At 42.7% G+C, this 13,412-nt stretch overlaps 1 protein-coding gene across 4 annotated transcripts in view; it reads left to right on the top strand.

Moving 5' to 3' along the window:
- Positions 1-13,412, top strand: part of TMEM131 (transmembrane protein 131) — a 167,026-nt gene that overhangs the window by 79,095 nt on the left and 74,519 nt on the right. For all 4 annotated transcript variants that reach the window (XM_081265187.1, XM_081265189.1, XM_081265186.1 and 1 more), the window contains exon 4: positions 4,269-4,337. In XM_081265187.1, the coding sequence (XP_081121313.1) occupies positions 4,269-4,337 (69 nt within the window). The remainder of the gene's footprint in view (positions 1-4,268; positions 4,338-13,412) is intronic.

The following is a 13,412-nucleotide window of genomic DNA, read 5'->3' as shown; positions in this document are numbered from 1 at the left end:
TAACCTTAACTCACGCCATGTCCCCAAATTAACTTAAAATAAAATGGGCAATAATACACCTATATGCAGAAGCTGAAGGTATAAAACTTTTTCAAAATAAAATGTGAGTCTTTTGGTAGAATGATTTACAACCTGGGCAAACTTAAGACACCAAAAGCACATGCCATTCAAGAAAAAAATGATAAATTGGATTTCATCAAAATTAAAAGCTTGTACTCTTCAAGACCATTAATAATAGAAAAAGATATGAGCCAGGGACTGGGAGAAAATGTGCACAGTATCAGTCCAAAAAAATGCATATCTAGGACAGGCATAACTCTTACATCTTAATGAGGCAAACATCCCAGTTTTTAAACTTTGAACATATATCTGTTTTTTAAAAAAGATACCTAATTGGGCCTGGGGTGTAGCTCAGTATTAAGGTCACTTGCCTAACATCTGTGAGGCTCAGCACAACTTTCAGTCCCCAGCACTGCAAAAGAAAAGAAAGAAAGAAAAAAATACTCCCAGGTGTCTAATTGAACAATAGATATCTTTTTAAATGAATGAAAAGCTATTCAACATTATTAGTCATTGGGGGAAATGAAAGCTACAGTGTATTTATAGGATAATGTATATTAGATAGGAGAAGTCCTGTTCATTTCTCTTGTAAGTCACTGTTTATTTAGCTGACTCTAATAAAAACAGTGTTTGGAACTACTTGAAACTCTTGGTGACTTTGAAAATTATTCTTGTCAATCCCCTCACCACCACAGATTGAGGCTACAATCCTTGTTTGTACATCAAGATGCAAGGTAGTCATTCCCAAATATGAGCTCCTGCTTATCAAGCGGGTTTTCAGCTTAATGCTGGATGTAAGGAGTCAGGTTCTGTGGGCGGGGCCCTAATCTGCATTTCCACAAGCATTCTAGGTGTTTTAGATTCAGGTACACCACAAACCATTCTTTAAGAAATACTGGGCTGAAGAGTGCCTTTTGTATAGGTAGTAACTGATCCCAGGAAAACACTTTGGATTTCCTAGCTTACAAAAACACCCGATGCTCCTAGAAAGTCCTCTTGGGAGTTGCCTGCTTAACTTTGACCTGACAGTTCACCAAGCAGCGTGGACTATTTCCCACAGGATTTTATCTATCTCCCCAATTGCTTCCTAGCTCAAAGTCAGAAAATAGTCTTCATTCATTTCCTTATCCCCAAATAGTATTTTAGCAAAAAAAATTTAAAACAATATGAGATTTCAGAATAAATGAAGCATAACAGCGTGGAGGGTGTCCTTTCCATCATCTTCCCTGGTTTATTTTCAACGTTACTTACTTGCAAACATTTGCTTTCTGCTACTCAAGCACTAAGCTGTGTCATGCCTTATCTAAGCACAGCAGCTCCTTCTCCATCAGCTGTGGATACGTGACAGCTGTGTTATTGCAGTTTGGGTTTTGTTAAACAAGATTATGCCTGTGTCAGCTTCTGTTGACCCACTTAAATATTAAACTGTTCTTTAGATTTGGATCTGCTATTGTTCTGAAATATGCATTTATTTATGGGGTTCATCTTTTATGCATTGTATCTTCTTTCTTACAGTCTATGAGCATTCTGAAAATATCAGAGTAAAAATTGATGGGCACCACTTCTTTGGAGTATTTTATGGGAAAACTTAGCACAAAGCATAAAAAAAGAAAAGCAAGATCTAAGAACCTAAAAGGAAGTAGAATTGTCCTTCCTTACAGATTATTTGTCTCCAGGGACAATCCAGGAGAGTGCTCATTGTGGCAGTACATATAGCAAGAGTGGAGTAATGTTAAAGGAATCTAGACAGACTGTTAAAACAGACTGGCCAGTGTGACTGATGGTAAGGTCAGTACATGAACATCAGTAACTTCGTGCACACAGTAGTTGTGTATATCCACTTGCCTACTTGACAACACCGTCTAGATACGCCATCTCAAATTAAATGTCTGAAACATTTTAATACCTTTGAACTTCCTCCCATCTACCCATCTGTTTCCCAGCCCCTCCTCCCATGTCACAACTTTGTAGCCAGTCAGAATCTTATTAAGTCATCCTTGATTCTTTTTTTCTCCTCTCACAGTCAGAGTTCAGCCATTGGCATAATATGTTGTGTCTAACTTCCAAAGAGTTTCTGAAAATAGTTGCTTCTCACTTACCTTCCCTTGTGGTCACCTGTAGACCAGAGACGTACTCACCTCTTGTCTGAAACCCTACAGCAGCTCCCTGCTTCCTCTCCTGGGCTCCCACAATCTGTTCTTCACACAGTAGCCAGAATTAAGCTTTTCAAGTATCAGGGCGTATCACTTATTTGCTCAAAACACTGTAGAGGCCATTAGTTACACATGGACTAAAGCCATGCTCCTACAAGGAGGTCTGGTGTCAGTGCCTTGGCCTCATCCCCTGTCCCTCTTCCCCCTCTCCCCTTCTCCTTCCTTGTGCTCGGTCCCTTCAGCCTCCTTGGTCTTCACCTTACAGATGCATCTCCACTTCATCAGTCTCCACCATTCAGATCTTGGCTCTTGGCTCTCTGAGAGAGGTGTTCTCGGTTCTAACCATAGCACCCACTGTGTTTATCTTTATTTTTTAATTAATTGCTTGTTTGTTTAGAGTCCTGGAATTGAATCTAGGGCCTTGCACATGCAAAGCAAGCACTGAGCTCCTTCCCCAGCTCCCTTTATTTTTGAGACAGGGTCTCACAAAGTTGCAGAGGCAATCCCCCTGACTCAGCCTCCTGACTTGCTGTGATTTCAGGCATGCATCACTGTGCCTGGCTTGATTTATCTTTATATCCCATGGCACTTCGTGCTGAATAAATGGGGTATTCACTTTTTTACCTTGCCTGGCCACTTCAGACATTTCCATTTGTGACTTGCAGAATAGACTCATGGTTTTGTGAGAAGAAAAAGACATTTCTTAATCTTGTTTGTACCTCTGGCATCTAACACAGTTCGGGTTTATATGTGTGAATGAATAACTTAGACAATTACTTTATGCAGCACTTTATTTTTTCTTGATTCAGATTTCGTGTGATTTTGAGTTTAACACTATTAAAACAGATGAGCTGAACAGCATCTTGTTTTGAAGAAATCAAAGAATTGTTCTGTTGTGCACAAAGAAGGGCAGAAAGTAAGAGGGCATAGATTTCGTACCTACCACTGCGCATGGCAGCCCGGTTGCAAGGAACTGTGCTCTCTTGTCCCAGTGTGTTTCGTTTTGTGCATAAGTGAAGTGTAGTCTTATATTTGATGTTTTCTTTCTTTTCTGTTCATATATAGAAAGAGATGATCAGTCAGCACAGAGGAAAACTCCAAATTGGTAGGGCTGAAAGTACGGTTGGGCTGTTACTTCCGGCTCAATACTATCAGGACTATTTAATCTTAAATATAAGATTGAATTAAAGCCAAACTTCCTACATATTGTGGACGTCCTTGTCTATTTCTGCTGCCTTTCCTGTGCGTCCTGAAGGAAATCGCTGTGCCATCTTGGAGATTTGCGCTCTTGTGAAATCTGGCTGTGGTGAAAATGAAGCCCGTGGGCCTCACAGAGGGCTTTTGCTCGGGCATCATTCCTTAGGATAAGAAGAGCCAAACCTGCCTTTCAAACGGACTGCATTTCGAACTTCAGGGTACAGAAGCAGCTGCCTTTAGGTACGCAGGCACTCCTGGCCCCATCAGGGTTGGATCAGGGTGGTGTCTATGGCTGCTAGGCAGAAATCTGGCTTACTGAGAATGTGCAGTGCCAGGTGGGGTGGCTAGGAAAGATACTCATCTTAAGCGAGAACATTACAGATCAGTGTGTTCCAAACTCCCACATGGGATAGATGTTTTAGTTCTTAGTTGATTTTTTTGTTGAGCCCTTTACCATTATAGTCATAATAGGATCCTAATTTTTGTTTCCAGATGTCTGTCAAGCATATGTAATTGTTTCAGTTACTAAGTATTCATCATACGTCTATCAAAAATCCAAATGAACATATTAAAGCATACTGTTACCAATTATTTCAACCAAATAAATTTCACCAGTCTATCTGAGCATTTCCTGTTTTCACAGTTAGATAGAAAAAGTATTTCCCTTTTTAATTTTTTTTAAAGATACAATGTCTATTGATTTCCTCTCATTAAAAAAAAAAATCAATACACTAGGCCCCACTTTCCTTAAGGATTCCCCACTTTTCTCAGTACAGAAGCCAAGCATTTTGACTACTGTTTAGGGAAATGCGTTTTTTGAAGAACTGCTTCTTAAACTCTTTTTCTTTTTAATTACAGTTTATCTCTGTACCGGGGTAATTGCAGGCCCATCAGATTTGAGCCACCAATGCTGGATTTCCATGAACAGTAAGTTTAACATTTTTGGACTCTATTTTCCTGTTAAACTATCACTTTATATGTATTTGTCTTGCCTTTGGCCTGTGTTATCTATGTAAGAAAATTATGTTCAAGTCACCAGGAAACAAATGTTGAATCTAGTTCAATACTAGGAAACAACTATTAGGAGTCTAATGTAATAATACCGACTGAGAACGTTTGAAAAATACCCCCACATTGCACTCTTTGGTTCAGAGAATCTTGTCTTCAGAAGCAGCATGAAACTTAATAGGTTAACTTTTCTGATCAGCACTTTATTTCCTTTCTTATTATTTAAAAGTTTTTTTATGGGCAGAACAATAGTGATTTTACTACTGGAAGTCTAGGCTAAGGAAATAGTATTTGCTAGACGCATATGCTTTTTTTTTTTTTTTTTTTTTTTTTTAAGATACCGCCCTGGGTTTGAACCCAGGGGTGCTTTACCACTGAACTATAGCCCCAGCCCTTACTTTTTACTTTGAGACAGTGTCTCACTAAGTTGCTGAGGCTAGCCTGAAACTTGGAATTCTCCTGTCTCAGCCTCCCTGGTCACTGGGATTACACATGCTCACCGAAGTACAGCTTTTATACCTCACCAACAGAGAAAGTATCACCAACCCAGAAAGGCCAGCAAAAGCAGATGCTACATACAGACCCAGTCCAAGAACAAAACTGCTTCCTTACACTGTCCTTGTCGCTCACCTTCTACCTCTGGGACTCAGAAACTTACGGAGAAACAGGGTTTTACTCTATTGGGCTCCAACCCGATTAAGCAGGTGGATGAGGAGAGCACCTGCGCCATCAATCATACCATCCTCAACTCCACCTCCTTCCTGGCCTCTGCCTCTAGGCTCTCACCCTGACCCCTCCTGCTCCAAATCAGTTCCTTTCCTTTGTTTTCTGGACATGAAGCCACCCATCCTCCAGGTTGGCCTATGAGCTTTTAAAGAGCAGGCTGTAGAATTTCTTCTTCTGTCTCCAGAAACTGCCCCCCTGCCTGCCCCCAACGAGAAGCCCAGAGGGTTCTGGAAGCCAGCGAGTGCCCCCATCCTAAGGTCTTAAGAGAGGGGTAGTAAGGGGTGAGAATTGAGAGACTGGGCAGCCCAGGTGAGCTCTTTTTGGGCAGGGCCAGTCACAGCAGTGCCACTTGGTAAGTTAGCAGAAGTTTTAAAGGGACAAGAGGAAGAAGCCATGTATGTTATGGCTCCACTAATTAGAATCCCTGATAGGGTCGCAGTGAAGCTTGGATTTTGGTTCTTCATGTGTGCGTATGCATCTGGCAGTGTGTTTTACTCGGTGTGATCAGACTGTTTGGGCAATTTTAGACCTTTTTCCTTCATTAATATAAGTAATCCTGTGTACCACAAGCTTGTCCTAAATGAAAATTTATGTGCTGAATAGCAGTCCTGTGAGTTTAACTGTTCCCTCATTCTTGGACATTTGGTTGTTTCTTTTTTCTCTTCATGCCATTGCTATAGTGAATGTCTATGCATAAAGGCTTCAGTTTGTTTTTTAATTTTTGAGATTGGTAGGTAGGTAGGTAAAGGTTAGACTATTTCCTTAGTCCAGGTTTCCAGGAGTAAAATCCCTATTGTTAAAGTGTTGATGTACATTGTCAAATTGCTCTTTTCCTTACTTAGAAAGGTAGTTTTATTTATTTCACTGCCATTTACTCAGGTATCTATTGTTCGATACTTGGATATCCTGATTCAACAGATGAAAATTACAACTTTCTTTAATGCTATCAAAGTTGTACTTAGCTGTTTTCTAAGTTTAAATAATTTATAATTTAAAACCTAGAATAATCAAAATATATCAGTTAAACTTTTTCAGAATGATGGTAGGGCAGTTAGCCACCAGAATTAAAAGATATTTGACAGCAGGTCTTTAATGGAGATTGTATTCCCACAGAGATCCCACAGATTTGGGGGGCTGGAGTGCAGATAGAATTTTGCATACTTAATTGTGCATTTCTAGATGTAATCAGTATTTGGAAGTAGTCATTATGTTAATAAAATTAACTTGTGTGAGGGTTTAAAGACCGTGTGTTCAGATAGGCAGTAAGTCACTATTTGGTTCTGTATGAGAACCTGTGGTTGGAAACGACCTTCACGTGGAGACACGGGACCTTTAGGAAGCTATTGGGTCAGGCGGGCTCTGCCTTCGCTGATCTCTACTGAGTGGGACATCTTTCCCTGCTTGATACCTGCCTTCTGCCATGTTAAAACACTGCAGGGAGGACTTCCCAGTCTCAGGAACTGCATGGAGGTAGGTTTCTGTTCTTTATAAATTACCCAGAATGTGGTATTTCATCAAGAGCAGCCCCGAATGGACTAAGATAGACTCAGTGCTAAAACTGCAAGGAATATAGAGTTCTTAATACGTCACTGAATCTCCTTACAAATGCAACATATTTAATGAAACAAGGAATATATTTGATGTATATCAGGAGAGTTCATTATTTTTCAAATCAAGACTGTTTTGTTTCCAGTGTGTTCTCCTATTCCAGAGTGAATCACATTAGAGACTGAGGAACTCATGTCAAGACTATGGCACTAAGCAGTATCTGTGGCACTTTGTCAAGAGATGTGGGAGAGGAGATCAGTGCATAGTATCAGGACTTTAGTCTAAAGTAGTGAGGGGGTTGTAGTGGGTGTAGCTCTTGCCTAGTTCTTGGTAGAGCATTTGCAAGTAGAATTCCAACTTTGAAAAACTTGGTACAGGTAAGTATTCTCAAAATATTCTTCAAAAATTATATGCAACTGGTGTTTTTTTTTGTTTTTGTTTTTGTTTTTTGCTTCAGTATTTGTTTTTTGAGAAAGTTTTGTAAATTTTATTTTGAGATAAATACCTGAACTAAAACTAGAAATTCCTGTTCCAAATTAATTATCCCTCAATCCATCAAGCAATGCTCCACTACCAAAATAGGAGAAGTTGGGATAAGATCAAGCAAGATTCTGGATTGATGATCTTGACCGTTTTTGTGTCATGGATCTCTTTGGGATGGATGAAAGCTGTGGACCCTCTTGCTTCCTGTCTCCCAATACACACACACACACACACACACACACACACCACTTTGCATACAGGTTCAAGGGGTTTATAGACATTCCCCTCCAAATCTACTAGTAGTGGGTTCTTTGGAGCTACTTAGGAATTCCCGTGCAGGGCCCCGGTTGATAAATCACCACCACAGAACATATAGGAGTTGCCTGCTAAGCAAGCAGTATATGCTCACTGTAGTAAGCTTTAAAAAATACTTATTTATGGAGGTGGGGAGAGGGAAATAAAATGCTACTGATAATCCAAACACATAGAAACCTTAAATTTGAGCTTGCTTTTTTGGGGGTGGGTACCAGGGATTGAATTTAGGCACTCAACCACAGAGCCACATCCCCAGCTCTATTTTGTATTTTATTTAGAGACAGGGTCTCACCAAGTTGCTTAGGACCTTTCTTTTCCTGAGGTTGGGTTTGAGCACAACAATCTTCCTGCCTGCCGCAGCCTCTTGAGCTGCTGGCGTGTGCCACTGTGCCCAGCTGAGGTTGCTTTTTGAGTCCTTTTCTGTGCATCACTACTCATTTATTAAGTTATAAAAATATAACCATATTTCCTGAACATAGTATTTTATAACCTGCTTCTTGACTTCCTATATTATGCTTACTGTTAAAAATTCCATTGACTTTTCTGTCACTTTTACAGTTTTAAAGAAAAATAATATAGGTATATTTGTTAAATTCATTACTAGAATTGTTTAAAATGTTTCTTTCTTGTGATCAGTGCTGAATTTAATGGTTTAAATGCAAGCATGCCTATTTCCTTAGCAGACTGTCCTATTGAAGTTTTTAGTTACCTTTAGACTAGAGAATAATTTATCATGAACAAGAAGCAACTGATCAGAATAAAAGAACCAGTCTCTGACTGGAAAGGGAATAAATGGGATTCCTTAGTGGGACTGGTCCTTGGTCATAGAGAAACAGAAATCTCCCGAGCTTAGAGAAACTCTGGAAGGTTTGCTGAAGACACACGGAAAGAAGGACAGACCAGTACAGTACAAACCAGGGTCAGGGAGCATAGTGAAGAAATTTATCTGAAGCATAGGGAAGTAACTGTTCCCCAAAGTAGCAGACTTATTCGTGATTTCAAAATGGTGGAAACAAACAAAAAGAAAACTCTTGGCTGTGGTCTGAATGTTTGTGCGTCCCCTCTCCCCCATCCATGTGTTGTAACTGTACTTCCTACGTGACGATGGTAGGAAAGGGGGCTCTGTAGGTGATTAAGTCCTGAGAGAGGGCAGGACTCTGAGGAATGGGTTGATGTCCTTGTGAAAGGTGCCCATAGAGCTGCCTTGCTCTTCCCACCATGTTTGTATAGCAGGAAGACAAGAGAGAGGGCCATTGCTAGACCCCAAATATGCTGGCCCTCGATCTCCTCTCCAACTGTGAGAAATGTATTTCTGTTGTTTATAAGCCACCCATTGTATGGTGTTTTATTAATGCAGCTGAAAGAACTAAGACCTTGGGTGCAGAAAGGCTTTAAATAATGGGAGAACAGTCTGAGAACAGCTAAATGGGAAGTGTATTTTATCTCACAAAGGTAGAAGCAGATCTGTAGGAGCTAAGGGGTATTGGCAAATGTGAACTTATGCATATAATGGTTCAATTAGAGAAGTAGAAACAGCCAGAGATTCTAAATGTGTTTGTCAGAGTATGTATTTATATATATATGTGGAGGGTCTATCATAAGGAGTTGGCTTAATTTGGTCTAGGAACTGGTCAAGTAAGTTGAGATTCTGCAGGGGAAGGCAGCCAGGAGGGAAAGATCAGGAGTCAGCTGGACCTCCCAGGGTAGGGGCTAAAGCTTACAGTCTGCAGGTGGGCCCTCAGGGAAGGCTCTGGGGAAGGGATACTGCTAGTCCAGCTGCTGTTTGGAGTCTCTCCACCCACACAAAGTCTAAGCTGACTTTGAAAGGGCTTCCAACTGATTGACAGGCCCACCTAGAATAATATCCTCTTAGATTAATTTAAAGTGAATTGATTGGGTGCTTTAATTACATTTGCAAAATCCCTCCTAGCAGTACCTGGATTAGTATGTGACTGAATAGCTGGGAGAAGGGATACTGACAGTCACCGCTGCCTGACCCCCATCTTGCAGCCCTTGGGAGAGAACAGGTATAACTCACATTAACCAGAAACAAGCTGGAAAGGAATTCTGGGGACTGCAGGTTGGTGTCACAAAGCCACCACATGGTTATAAACCCAGAGGTTCCTAAATTTAGTACTTTTATTGTAAAACATGGAAGGCGATAGGGTTGAAAAATTTGCTTAGTAATTTTAGAGCTGAGGTTCTTTTTATGAAACTTTACAGTGGTTTTAGGACAAAGAACATGAAACTGTACATTTTCACTGCCAAAAACAATTTCCATTGACATCAGCAAGTAGCTGATTGCTGAAGGAGATCCAGAGATACTTTATGATACACCCTCTTTAAAGTATTGCGCCTTTTTTCCCTCTCAGAAACGAAAAGCTTGTTAGATGGCTGAAGTTTTTTCCCATATTAACTATATTTCTTTCTGCCTCCAAACTTTCCTGCTCTTTCTTAGAGGAATATTAACTGAAAAACAATCAGAGAATACCACAGCACAGAGAGGCCCACTTCACGCCTGTTGCCTTGTCAGCCTCTCCCCACTTCTCTTTTGCTACCATTCCAGCCTTTTCATTTACCTTTAGGGAAAGTGGCCCTGGCCCTGGCCCAGGAGTAAGTCCCATGAAATCTCAGTCAGTAATGAGCCCATTCTCATGATCAGTTCAGGGATAGACACACCCCAGTTTTAGGCATTTGTACCCAGGGACTTCTGGAAAGCCCCTCTCCCCCAAAGGAGACACAGGAAAGAAAGTGCCCTCTTCCTCGCAGGGACTTGTCTGTCTGTGGTGCCGGGAACTGTGGCCCCATCCTGCCATCAGTGTTAGAGCTGAGCAGTTTGTCTCACAGAATGGGAGAACAAGAAGGGCTGTGTCCTTGGCAGGTTTGTCCAGCTGCTGAGTTCACAGGCCCTGGGCCTGCCCCCCTTGGGTCTCTCTGTTAGGTGACACTTCTTAGTCACATCTTCCTTGATCTCTTGTGGAGTGCACAGTGCTGCTGACCTCTTCATCGCTCAGATCTTTCTCGGCCCCACTCGTGTGAACTGCCCTCTGCTTTCCTCCTGTGTCTAAGCCTCTTCTTCCTCCTTCTCTTTCAAGGGCTTCTGTCCCTTTACCTGTCCACTGCCTGCCTCTGCTCTCCCACCTCACCCAACGTGTCTGGCATATGCCTGTGATTTCCTCGTCCCCGTATCCCACACCGTCACTCACCGTGATAGTGTCACCAACGTCACTGTCATCGCAACGTGTCTTGCTGCAACTTCAGTCTCTGAGTGACCCCACCAGGTGGGAATGAGGGGGGGGGCTTCCTGGCATTTGTCCTCAGAGCACTCCCATCACCCCCACCACACCTGTGACTGGAGGGGCCTTTGCTCATCCTTTCCTTCTCACTGCCCCCCCCCTTCTCCTCCTAGTCCAGGCCCCATCACTTCATATTGTCCTCCCCCACAAATCTGCCATTCTCCAACTTATGATCCATACTGTCAACAGAAAAATCCTCTTAATATTAAAATCTGATTATACCACCCCTCAAAAAAGAAAAGTCCTTTAGTCGTTTCCTATTGTCAAAAGATAAAATGCCAAATTTCCTGTGTGCCCACCACACATGTGGAGAGCACCACACCATTCCTGAAGTCACTAAGGTCTTCCTGAGTTCCAGGAATCATATTGGGAATCTCCCTCTAGCAGGATTTTTTTTTTTTTTTTTTTTTTTTTGCATCAGGGATTGAACCCAGGAGCACTTAACCACTGACCCACATCCCCAGCCCTTTATAATTTTTATGTTTTATTTTGAGACAGAGTCTTGCTAAATTCCTTGGGGCTTTGCTTAGTTGCTGAGGCTGGCTTTGAACTCATGATCCTCCTGCCTCAGCCTCCTGAGTCTGTTAGAGCCATGTGCCACCACACCTGGCTCTAACAGGATTTTTTTTTTTTTTTTTGGTGGTGGTGCTGAGGATTTAACGGGAGTCTCCACACAGTTGGAAAAGTGGAGAGAACAAATGGTGGATTTGCTCTTAAGGACTCAGCCATGGGGAATGCTTCTGCCATGTCTGCTTTGTATGTATCTTTGTTATTTGTGAACTGTTGGAGCACAGCAGACACACAGGGCCTTTCGTTCCCTGATTGTCCGGCAGGTGATAATATAAACCAGGGCATTCTGCGTAACTAACGTGCCAGACTACATTTGGTCCCTCTGTTGTTTGGTCAGTACCATAGTCGTCTGGTTGTCACAGAGGTTAACTAAAACTTGTCGAAGTAAGTGTGACTATGCTGGAAAGAGTCCTGAGGAGGTGAGGAATCTGTGGAAAGGCCAGAGGTACAGCTGCCCCTTGGGACACAGGGTCTGCATGATCAGCACCCCCAGGACTCCTCTCTGCCCGTCATTTGTGCCTCTCTCTGTTGGCTTACTCTCTGTCACTGCCATTGTCCTTTTCCCTCAGTGATGGCAAGAATCCTATGACTGCTTCCAGACTTGCACTCCGGAGCTTTCTTCCACTGGGAAGCACTTGCTTCTGCTCCTTTAGCATAAAAAAGCTCAGTGTAGAGCCCAGAGTGATCACAGTCGGTGTGTCCACCCACTGTGCAGACCAGAGGAGGTCTAGCAGTGAACATCTCCAGGTGCCATTCCTGTATTTGTCGGGGCAGCCACTCCTCAGCCTGTTGAACCCCAGGGGCCAGTATCTGCCCAGCCAAGGTGGAAACCTTCTGCACCCGTGGTCTCACGTTGACCCCACAGAGGTGGGATGGATCCCCACCTAAAGTTTGGCTAGGATACCAGGATGATGTCACACATGCACTAAGCGGGTTTGAAGTGGTTTGTTAAGCAGATGTTCCTTAGCTTATGCTGGGTGTATGTCTCCATAAACCTTAAGTTCAAAATATTATTAAGTCAAAACCTGTGTAATACACCTTGCCTACCAACAACAGCTCAGCCTGGCCTCCCTTTTTCCTTTTTCTTTTCTTGTTTTTGTTTTTGGAAGTGGGGCCTCAAGCATGCCAAGCACCCGCTCTATACTGAGCTGCACCCCCCAAGCCTAACCTCCTTTAAATGTCCCCAGAACCCTGACATTAGCCTACAGTTGGGCAGAGTCATCTGGCACAGAGCTTACTTCAATAGTGTCGCATTCTCGTGGAATTTGTGAAATACCTGGAGCCAGAAAGCACTGGCAGCACAGCCCAGTGCCAGTCTCAGTTGCTTCCCCCTTGATCTGTGGTTGACCAGGAGCTGCAGCCACATAGTGTGAGCCAAGAAAAGATCCACATTCAAATGATGATTCCTATTGAATGCAGGTTGTTTTTGCACCATCTTAAGCTTGAAAAATCCTAAGTGAGCCGTCATAAGTTGGGGACCATCTACACTTATGTAAGGACACTTTCTGGAGAAACCCCGGCAGGTTCCCAAGCAGGTCCGAAAGTGGCTTCAGAGAGCAAAGAAAGGAAATTTGCTTGGCTTTTATTGAGACTCAGGGCCGAGGCTGGTGGGGGATTCTTGCATGGTCTGTACTTCTCACTGGGGCCTGGAAAGACTGTGGGCTTGTCTGTTGGCTTGCCCGGATGTAGCAAGATGAGGGGCATCAGTGGGGCTTGGAAACCACCACTAATAAGCATAAGAAATGAAGGGAGAGGTAATGTGTGTTCGTAATTTTAATAGCCAGTGGAGTCGCGTCCTCACTATTCCTGGCATCTGCTAAAAGATTTCAGGCCCTTTGGTAAGAAGGCAATGAGAAGTCCCTTTGCTTCTGTAGACCACCCTCCAAGTGGCTCCTCCCCACCTTGGTCAGCCCTACTGCAACCTAGAACTGACTTCACAGAAAACTCATTAGGTTAGCATCTCGATTTTTCATCCTTTCATTTAAACTGATTCTTCAGGCCTCTCTCCCCCACCACCAGCAGCCCACTGCACCAGCCCCTTTCTCTTCCCACCCCT

The sequence above is a fragment of the Spermophilus citellus genome, assembly GCF_964194105.1.
Source record: "Spermophilus citellus genome assembly, chromosome: 13".
Lineage (NCBI taxonomy): Eukaryota > Metazoa > Chordata > Mammalia > Rodentia > Sciuridae > Spermophilus > Spermophilus citellus.
The sequence above is the reverse complement of the archived record's forward strand: the minus strand, read 5'-3'. Positions and strand labels throughout refer to the sequence as shown.